The sequence below is a fragment of the Parasteatoda tepidariorum genome, chromosome 6 (genome assembly GCF_982258835.1).
Source record: "Parasteatoda tepidariorum strain Cologne lab strain chromosome 6, Ptep-v5.0, whole genome shotgun sequence".
Classification (NCBI taxonomy): domain Eukaryota; kingdom Metazoa; phylum Arthropoda; class Arachnida; order Araneae; family Theridiidae; genus Parasteatoda; species Parasteatoda tepidariorum.
The window spans coordinates 4354508-4365828 of NC_141760.1; the positions used below are offsets into that span (position 1 = coordinate 4354508).

Here is an 11321-nt window from a genome sequence, read left to right on the forward strand (position 1 = left end):
AGCGTTAACTTAGCAATGAAGCGCTATTTAAACTTTATCCGCTTTAATTACTAGTAATTAATGATTGAAAATATTTATATCAAGCAATAAATCAATAAAACTATAATTATTAATCGCGTGCAAAATTATTAATTTTTCACCGGTTGTCGACGTTTTTTTAACTGCTAACTGTTTTCTTTATTTCGGAATCGGTCGAATGACAAGCATTTTTCGTAAACAAGAATATAATCTTGATTGAACTTTTACTTTGGAAGAGAATATAATTTAAAATGGATCTTTTTGCTACTCAAAATATTGAAGGTTATGGCAAGCCGAAGCAATTGAGCTTCAATCCTTATGAGAATAATGAAGGGTGAGTAAAATTAAACATCCGACAATGTAACAGTCAGTCGCGAGTTATCCGAAAAACACAGTGCTTCGTATCTATTTCTAAAAACTTATTCTGCGATTATGAAACGTCTGTATAACAGTTCTATGAAAAATCAACTATTCTTTGCATTTGATTGAAAAATTACTCAATTTTTGAAGTGAAGATATTCTCCCTCCTTTTTTATATAATCAAATTGTTCAGAGTTTAAATGTTTTAATGATATTTTTTTTATTTGGAATGGAGACTATTTTGTAGCGCTACACTGATTGTATTTTTTGCAATTACATTTTCATTTCGATAATGATTCATTTATATGACATGCATCAAGGAATTAAAATTCTGATGGGTATTGATGTAGTGAATATATTCCTAAGCTCTTGGAAATAGAGAAACATGTCAGCCTGGAGATGGCTTGGAGTTAAAGGCTTCAAGTTTGTTCCTTTCTGTAGTTTTTTGTCTGCTCAGTTGAGGTTGCTAAAACTTGGCGACTATTCTGCTGCAGATCACGATACGGAAATCTTCTCAGCAACTGGATTGCTTTGAGAGTTGAAAATGTTTGCTCTTATAATAATCACTACTTATAATAGAACTGTTCTTCAGAGCAGGCGTCGCCTCACTACATCCTTGTGTGCCTGGGGCTCACCAAGCAGGATTTAGCAGATGATCCAGTGTTGGATTTTTTAAGGGTGTATAACGTCATGGACCTGGTCTAGCACTGCTGGCCAATGGGGGCGTGCAACAACAACACTTATAATTGTCACGAGCTTTTATAATAGTCACTACTTTTCACTTAAAATTTAGAAATTCGAAGAGTGTACCACAGATCCATGTTGCCGAACTCTTTTTCTACTTATAATTTTGTACAAAGGGAAAAAATTGTAAGTAAAGTGTGGAAAATAAAATACAGATTACACTGAATGACATTTAATCTTATGATTGAATCTTCACTTTCAAGGACTCAGTTTTTAAAGGTTCAAAAGGATGATCTCAAATATGTTAATTAATTAGTGCAGACGATATTTTAAGTCACGAAATCAGGCATAAAGGTGTACTTGCTCTGAATAGGCATACCTTTTTTTAGACAGGTTCGGCTCTCTAACAACCTAAATATAGGGGTAGCCGCAATTTGGGAAATGGTCTCAGTAGCTTGGTCAGGAGACCGGTCCATATTTTGGAGCCTTAAATGTAAATGGCAAATTATAAAATTGGAGTGAAATCAATGGAATTTTGAAAAAGTTAAGATTCAATTTATCAGAAACTGTTTGACAAATTTTGTATTTTACTATATAAAACTACATTGTTTAATATGATGTAAAAAATTTTATATCTTATAATTCAAATTTTTTTTTTACTATTATTAAAAAAAATAATAAAAACTAATAAATATTTACTGAAGGTTATGTTTTGCATGGAATTATTATTGGATAAGCAAATTTATAATTGTGTTAAAATTTTTTCATTATCTTAAAAATTTGCAAGATATGGTGAAAAACGCCAAAATTAAGGAGTCCTAACTTTATCTACTGACAAAATTAGTGTCATATTTCGCAGATGCCGGCTACCTTCTATATTTTGGAGGTTGAAAATCTGAATCTGACAACAAAAAAAATATTTATTCTGTATAGTTTTTGTGCCTAATTCCACTTGAGTCATTAAGATTGAGTCTTAGAACATGAAGATCCAATCATTAGATCAAAAGTTATTTACGATGGTCTTTTTTTTTAAAAATTTAATTTAATTTTTTTATGCACTGTACATATTAAAAACCGGACAAATAAATGTTTCAGATCATTCCCACAATATTGCTGTACCTGATTACACCAATATTTTGCATATTAGTAGATTTTCATTTCTATGAAAAAAATTACTGTGAAAATATTTATAGTTTGCACACTACCTTGCTAAATTGCTGAGATAAAAAGAGCTTTTTCTATGCTTTAGGGAAGAAAAAACTCATATGGAAATATAAAACAATATTTCTTTCTTTTAGGGTTCAAACTAGATTTTAATAATCATTTATTTTTAATACATTTTAATTTCTTTTGTAAGAACCAGTGCATACTTATGCAGAGAGTTGAATGCCATCACCAGTGTATCATTCAGTACTTTAATTTAATAACAAAAATATTTTTAATTTCTCTAGGAGCATTGTTGCAATAAGAGGTGATGATTTTGTGGTAATTGGTGCTGATACAAGGCTCTCAACTGGCTACAGTATTTTATCTCGGGACTGTCCAAAACTTTTCAAGTTGTAAGTTTTTTAATTTATTTTCAAAATTAATCTTTTGGCTTTTTTTAAAAGTTTGTCAGTTTATGTGGGTACATGTTGATTTTAATGTATGAATGAATTTTTATTTTTAATGGCTATCCCATGTTCTGAATGGTATATTATTTTTTCATTGTTTTTGTTAATTCTGATTATCTTTCTTAGAATCAAATATGGTTAAGCCTATTTTATTGTTTAGAAAACATTATTCTTAGGATATGTTTTTTCATTAACATTTATCCTTGTTACTGGACGAAAATAAATTGCTACATTTTGATTTTCATCCTTCCTAAATCATTAAACAATTTTTAATGCAAGTAAATTTATCCATTTTGTACTATAATAAAAAATTATCTTTGTTAGTGCAGAGAAATAAGTTGAGTTCATGAAAGCTTAGTAACAATTGAACATCCCTGCTAATAGTTTTGTTCATTTCAGGGTTTGTAAAAGCCCAGGTTTTTATGAAAAAACTGAGTGTTTTTTCTTACCTCTGATTTTCTTATGAAAAAGAAGAAAAAAACTAATTTTGCCCAGGGATAACTAGGTTTTATTGATTTTTTTCATGAAGAGATTCAATTTTTCCCAAAGTAAATTTTTACAAACATATTATACATGCATTCTTATGTATACTAAATATAAACATAAGATATAGTACATTCTGAAAAAATCTTGCTTGATTTCTCGATTATTACCAAAGGAATTAATAAAAAATAAATGAATAACTGTTATAAAAGCAACTGTTTCGGTCATTTTTCTTTTATAAATGTATAGTGAAATGCATAATGATAAATTAACTGAAACGATTTTTTGTAAAATGCAAAGCATAATATGTTATGCGATTAGTTTTAAATTATAAACAAGCACATTAGTTGCTTTAAAACTAATTAATAGAATTTCTATATGCTTTGCATACACCCATGAAAGGAAAGTATATATTTACAGCATATATTATGTTTATTAGAATTTTTTACAGTGTATGAATTCTTTATATGTCTTACAATACAAAAAATTATAAACCATATATGTATATTATATTATGTACAAAAAATTATAAACTTTTATTATACTTTTTGCTTTTAAAATAAATGAAAAAAGATAATAAATTTAGTCATTTTACTAAAATCAGATTACTAAAATATGTTTTACTTCATATGATTTTGTATAAAAAAAATTATTAAATATTGTTAATTTATAAAAGTCCCTTAAAGGATTTTTCGAAATGAGAGATTTCTGAGAGAAAAATCCCTACAAAAAATTAAGGCAATGTGAGGTGTGAAAATCATTGCAAACTGTGTGTGCTCGCTAAAATGTTTATACAAGATCTTGTTTCAGAATCTTTTTGTCGAAGAGGGGGATAAAAAATGTGGATTTAAATTGGTCTGGCTTCAACTTAGTTCGAAATGAGAAGGGCAGGAAAAAATTATATCCAAGGATAGGAAATTGTAGGACGTCATGAATTCCTGGTTTGGGGGAAAATTCTAAGTTAGTGTTGAATTGATTCCTTTCGGTGAAACATTAAGAGCATAGGTTTAAAGCATTATCTGTGACATTTTTATTCATCATGGATCATTTTTTGTTTTTCGTTAAATGAATGTTGTGTGTGTGTTGGCACTTCTCGCTACTTAAAAAAATTTATAAGCCTAAAAATACCTCTCACAATTTAAAGATTCTTACACTAAAGAATTTTCTTATATTATGTCTATTAAAGGCACTTTTCCTTTATGCACTGATTGTGGTACAGATATCAATATATCCCATGATGGGAGAAGTGATTTTGTTCTTCATTCAAAGTTTTGGTTTTGGTTAATCCCATCATAGCTACATCTAATGATAATTTTAGTAAATTAAAGAATCTTATTGATAATTTTAGTAAATTAAAGAATCTCCATGTTGTTATGATCAAAGAGAACATTGATTCAATCAAAAGAAGAGACCATTGATTGTTTATTATGTCTTATTAGCTATAATTTTTTGATTTGTTTATTCAAGTGAAGATTTAAATATAATATAATAAATATATTAAATTAATAAAATAAATATATTAAATTTTTAATATTATCTTTTTTAATTCGTAAACATATTTTCAGTTTTTTGTCTGTTTTTATTCTTTTAAATAAGGTATAAAATATATTTTTAGGTATTTTCATTTCTTATTTTGAAAAATCTCTAATTTTTAAAAAATCATTGTTTGATAAAAAAAATTTGTGTTTAGAGTTTCTCCCAAAGAACCTCCTAATTGTGATGTTGGCAACTAAGCTGATATAAAACGCGTTGTTACATCCTTTGTGAATTATAATATTCCTGTTTTCTTATTTGAATAAATTGGTTAAACTTGAAAGACTTGTTAAATTCATGGTCTTTATTGAAAGCATTAAAAAAAAAAATTTATTTCAGGTCAAATAAAACCATTATGGGTTTAACTGGATGCTGGTGTGATGCTCTCACTCTTTCTAGGCTCGTTGAAGCTAGGATGAAGGTATACTATTTTTGTGTGAATTTTGTGTATGTTATTTACAAATGACACTGCGAGAATCAGACCGGGAGTAAAATGCCCTTAAAATAATCACGATTTCTTATAAATGTTAAAAAAATAAATAGGTACTTGTCTTTTTCAACTAAAATTATTTCTGATTCTATGGAAGAAAAGTATTGTGAAAAGTATTATTACAAAAGTATTGTGAATATATTTGTGGAATTCAAATCATTTAATTAATATTTCGCTTGAGCGGAAAAATAGACTGTCAAAAGTGCTTCCTTTGTATTTTTCCTTTGCTACAAACTATTTTCGAGATCAACAATTTTAATTCAGTGTTAATTATGGTTCATGCAGCAAAACTGTGCTAAGATGTAGCGCTCTTATTTTATTTTAAGGATCAAATGTTTGTGTAGAAAACTTTTGATTATTTCTTTTAAAAATCCTCAAAATTAGTTAGAAATGAAAAAAAATATAAAGAATTTTTGTGCTGAATATTGATTATTATATTTAATTTTTTAGATGTATATGCACGAGCACAACAAACAAATAAGTACTCCTGCGCTTGCTCAGTTGCTCTCATCTTTGTTATATTATAAAAGATTCTTTCCTTATTATGTACATTCTGTGGTAGCTGGTTTAGATAATGAAGGTAATAACTTTTTTACTCTTTTGTTTTATTGTCTAAAATGTGTGATTTGAATTTAATATAGTATTCTTGTTTTTGTATAAAGTCTAGGAATGCATTTGACTACAATCAGCTGAATATTCTAGCTAGCTAGCTGTATTCTTTGTAATATTCAGCTGTATTTGATTATTTAAAAAATTTCATATTTTATTTTAAATTACATGTTGTTTATTAGATGTTTTTTGTGAGGTTTCTATAAAATAAGTTTCTGAAATTTTCTTTGATGAGCAAGCTTAACATTTATTTAATTTTAACATTTGTTTATGATTGTATTTAATTAAAAATTATTGACTAATCACATTATGATTATTAATTTTTTTAGCATAATTTATTTTTAACTATTCCTTAAAAAAAATTTGAGTGTATATTTTCAGTGTATTTGGTTTTATTTTAGCGAGTGGAGTACCAACTGGCCATGCTTGAACAAACTTATTGCTTTAAAATCAAATATCTGTGAAATTATATTTTTATGTAAATAATTGTACTTGGATTTTTTATTATTTGCTATTTATCCCTTGAAATAATATAATTAGGTTTATTATTTAAATTAATTTGAGTTTAAAATTTGTTTTTAATTGCAGGTAAAGGTCGTGTTTACTCTTATGATTCTGTTGGCCACAAATCTGAAACAAGTAACATAGCATTTGGTTCAGCCGCTCATCTACTTCAGCCATTGTTGGATAATCAGGTCGGTACATTTTGATATGCTTGCATGCCACAGGTCCTGGGTTCTATCCTCGGGCCAGGCAAAGGTTGACTCAGCCTTTCATTCCTTCAGTTAGTTATTTGATATTCTTTAAAAACAATATTGTAGCTAAAATCTTTCTAACTAAAATGTTTAAAATTTTTATTTCATTACAAATTCTCACAAAATAAATAAAATTATTATTGTTCAAGTTTAATATTCTGCTGAATTTTAAAGGAAGGGAGTCAATTTATCGATTAATATCCAATAAAGAGTAAATTAGTTTAGATCAGAAAACGATATTGAAAAAATATTATTCTAAATTACTCTGGGCAGAACAAGTCTTTTTTTTTTTTCATTGTTGTATTATAATTAATATGTATTTAATGAGCTTTAGTAGTCAGTACCTGTTTTTCATAAACTTTAAATAACATAATAAATAGAAATATAAAACTGTATAGTTTAAAGTTTCATGCTACTGTTAGATCTTCTTTTTTTTTAAAGTCAGTTTTGAATTACAATAATTTTCATTATTTCTTTGTACAAAGCCTTCATTATCAATAAAATCTGACTTTAAAAAATAACCTTAAAGATTATATTTATTAATTATATTTTTTAAATTAGTGATTTTTAGAAATAAAAAAATCAAGTGATCTAAATCAATTTAATCATGCCAACCTTCATATAAAATTAAACAGAAAAAAAGTTTATTCAGGAAAAGTATATTTTTCAAAGACTTCTGAGTCAGGTAAACCTGAAAGTCATCGTAACAATGAGTAGCCAGTGAGGTTTACAGTAAATTTATCCAACATCTACAATTATTCCATTGTTACTATATTATAACTATAACAATTATTTAATTGCTTGTAATTTAGTTATAATATGCTACAATTTGAATTGTTCAAAGTACTCTTTCTTTAACAATCTCTTGCTTCCACAAAGCTATTTAATAGACTGGTAATATTTTACTTTGTTGGATATCCATAAAAACTTTCTTGTTATTTTTTATGCATTTAAAAATTTCTCAGGTAGCAGTGTTAGATGGAATATTACATTATTGAAATTTTACTATCTCTTTATAGTTGAAGTTTGATTCCTTTTATTTTAATGTTTTTCTTCTGCTATCTTTAAATTTATTTTTCACTCTACAATTTCTATATACATTTTTTAAATTTCACTATAATAAAAGTTATTAATCTTTTAATAGTATGTATTGGTTAATCAAGCTTAAAAATAAAAGAACCCTTTGAGTTTATAAAATCTTTATATTGAACTAAAATTTAAAAATCACTTTGGGGGGGGGGGAAGGAAATATTATGCATAAAACACTATTTGATATTATTGCATCATTTGCTTTGAAGTTTTATATAAGTTTGTTATTAGTAACCTAACTTAGCAGGGCCTGGCTTGGCGATTAAATAATAATAAAAAATGTTATTGCTCTTACTGAAAAAAATAAATGACTTAAAATAGTTATGTTGAAAAAGATGTTAAAGAGAAATTGTTTACAGTTTTTTGGTTAAATTAAAGAGGGGAAAAAACCTTAATGTATCACAATCCTTTAAATAATGTCAAGGTTGGTTAGCAAATAGAGCTAAATTTTTTAAAAAAGGGCGAAATGGGTGCTGTCTTCAAAACGGAGGCAAAATTGGCCAGTTTCATTATTATATAATTTTTATTAATGGGGTTATAATTTTTAAAAATTTTATCAGGTGAACATTTGTTTTGAAGAACAATAAGTCTTCATAACATTAGTGTTTCCCAAACTTACGTCTTTTGTGTACCCTTTCTAAATTTTTCGTAAAGCTGTGTATCACTAATGAAAAAATAAATGTATTTTTTACTATAAAAAAATTGCACAAAAGTTAAAAATCTCCACTGGCTGTTGACACCACTGATTATTAGCTGTTAACTCTGTAAAAAAATAGTCAATAGAAAAATACATAATCATAAATTTTTATGGCTAGCTTTGTTTTTAAATAAAATGCTTTGAAATTTTCGTTTGTTGCAAGATATTTCGCATAAGAACACATACCCCCGCTAAACTGTTCCTGTACACCTTGGGGTACGCGTACCACACTTTGGGAAACACTGCATTAGAGTGAAGTATTTCATTCTATAGACTTTGTCTAGAAAGTTCTTTCATCTAGCACCTGCAAACCATTTCATCTTTCTTTTCAAACAACTGAAATAAAATTTGTTTACTATTCAGAACCATTTTTTTTCCTTTTTTAATTAACAAGCACATATTTACACTAGTGAACTTATTTCTTGAATAATTTTTGTAACTATTGTTGCACGGAAACTAACAATGCTTTTAATTTCTTCCTCCTAAGTATTGGAAATGTGGACTTACATTTTGTTAATAATTACTTTCCCTCTGAAATTAAAATAAATACCTCATTTCTAGATTGATGGAAAAAATATTGGTGATGTTGTCCCAAAGAAAGAGCCTAAAATTAACATAGATGATTCAGTTACTATAATAAAGGATGTGTTTACTTCAGCTGCTGAAAGAAATATATATTGCGGTGATAGTGTTTTGATGTACATTCTCTCTGCAGATGGTTTGAAAGAAATGTCATTCTCTCTTAGGAAGGATTAAATATTCATATTTGTATACATATGCCTTTTTTTTCTAATAAAATATCATTGTTTATTTAACTTTTTGTTTATTTGTTTGCTGATGTTTCGTTAGTATTTCTTTGTTAAAACCTTTAATAACTAAGTATTGTTTTACTATAAAATAATTTACAAAAAAATTTTTTTTCTTCCAAGTACGAAAAAAGAGTTAAACTACATAAACAAAATTTATACTCTACATTTCATACTTTTGTAGAATTATTCCTAAATTTACATTTACACAAGAATATTGTCAATGTTGTGTATTTAATAATAAAATAATCCAAGCGTACACTTAATCTGCACTTCATTTAGCCTTTAGCTATTACCTTTAGAAGGGACTGAGTATAAATTAAATATTGTCACTTTTTTTCTCAATATTTATGACACCTCTCCTTTGTCACATATATTAAGTACAGCAGTATGTTACTGATCATATTTCAAATTTTAACCAAGTTTCAATTCTATTTGTGAACAATGATTACTTACGTTATTAAAATACTTGCTTTTAAAAAGAAAAAAATAATAACTACCAAATGTTGTAAAATGTTACTTATTACAATTTTGAAATAAAAAGTTAAAAAAATTTCTTCAAGGAGTTTAAAATGTAAGTTTTCAGTTAGTAGCCATTAGACTTGTATACTTTTCCTCATACCTAGCGAGTCGGTGACCGATATCGATAGGTCCTTTTTATTTAATAATCACTTTTTGCTTGGATTTTTTTATTAAATCATTGAAAATAAAATTTTCGGAAGTTAATTCAACAATTGTTCATTCAACAAAAAATTGTACTCCAAACACTGATGTTTCTTCTAATCTATCGTCAGTAAGTATTAAAATATCGAATAAATGTAATTATATCCACGAATAAATTCATATCAAATCGGATGTAATAAATATTTCGGACATTCACCAAAGCGGCTATGTGATTGTCAACAACCACCGATTTCGGTCATTCACAGTAACATGCACATCATTAACATAATAACATCATCAGGACGTTTATTTCATACTTTGCCTAAATAGCATCCGGCATTATATATAATGCCTAGGCAAAGTATGTAATACTTCTCATATTTCATACTTTGCCTAAAAACGTCAGGCATTATATATAATGCCGGCATTTCATACTTTGCTGGTCACATATACATAGCAACTTTGAAATAAGCGGGGGTTGCATTCCCCCTAAAATTCATAAAACTATGTGCAAACCCTAAAATTCCTAAAAATCTGATAAAATTTTGTTGGTGTTCCTAAAAAATTAGAGTTATAGGCTGAATATAAATAAAAAAGCAATAATCTAAAATAAAAGAATTTAACTACATTAATTAAAACTGTTTTAATTTTGCCACATGGGAATTCTGATCCTGAGAGAGGTTTTTCGATAAATAAAGCAATGCTTAATGTGAGTCACCATGAGAATACAATTATGTTTCTTAGACTAATCAAAGATACCATTCGAAATTATGGAGGAGTGTTGAAGATCACCACAACACTATTGAGGGCAGTAAAAGAATCTCACAAATCATATCAAGAATATATTAGAAAAATGATCATGATTAATTTGTTTTTCTCTAACTTCTAATATAAATTGCTGATTTGAAATCTAATAATATCACACAATAGTTTTTCTTAATAAAGTAAGGTAAAGGGTAATAATAAAGTTTTGATTAAGAAGGTAAAAATTAAATAAAAATCCAAGTTGGTGTTAATTTATTTTTTCTCTTGATTTATTCTCACTGTTGCCTGTTCCTGAATTATGCACTTAATTTCTGATAGGTAATATGTAAAGTTGAAATTTCATTTTTACACTTTAGAGATTTCATTCTTGACTTAATAAATTTCATAGCTTTATTTTATGGCTTGCAATTATTTATATGTGTGGATGGATTGTAATAATCTTCTGTAACATAATAAACTACCGTGTGATCTGTTTTTATCCTAGCAAAATCATATATTACCCCTAAAATTCTTTTGAAAAAAGTTCCTAAAATTACCCTAAAATTTTAAAAAACTTTGCGGCTACCCCTGAATAAGTGAATTATTAAAGAACTCTTCTCCCACATGAATCTTTTGATCCAAAATTAATAGATTCTGAAAGATCAAAATTATGAATAAAGATATCGGACATTTTAATGTAAATTCTGTTTTTAAATTGTCTTTCTGCATTGATATATTTATATCATTAAAATCTGACTTGCCACGTGGCTATTTTCG

The 11321-nt window shown here is 27.2% G+C and overlaps 1 protein-coding gene across 1 annotated transcript; it reads left to right on the top strand.

Annotated features, from left to right (window-relative positions):
* The first annotated feature begins 25 nt into the window (after positions 1-25).
* On the top strand, positions 26-9146 carry Prosbeta6 (proteasome beta6 subunit). The gene is made up of 6 exons (XM_016072052.4): positions 26-352; positions 2514-2621; positions 5031-5112; positions 5632-5761; positions 6379-6485; positions 8893-9146. Exons 1-6 carry the CDS (start codon positions 270-272, stop codon positions 9085-9087), a joined length of 705 nt encoding a protein of 234 aa, XP_015927538.1. The 5' UTR covers positions 26-269; the 3' UTR covers positions 9088-9146.
* Positions 9147-11321: the final 2175 nt, after the last annotated feature.

Excerpts from the sequence above, each read along its gene's own strand:
- Prosbeta6 (XM_016072052.4), top strand. The coding sequence starts at position 270 with ATGGATCTTTTTGCTACTCAAAATATTGAAGGTTATGGCAAGCCGAAG. Across the intron at positions 5,762-6,378 it reads AGCTGGTTTAGATAATGAAG|GTAAAGGTCGTGTTTACTCT; the intron begins GTAATAACTTTT and ends TTTTAATTGCAG. Across the intron at positions 6,486-8,892 it reads AGCCATTGTTGGATAATCAG|ATTGATGGAAAAAATATTGG; the intron begins GTCGGTACATTT and ends CCTCATTTCTAG.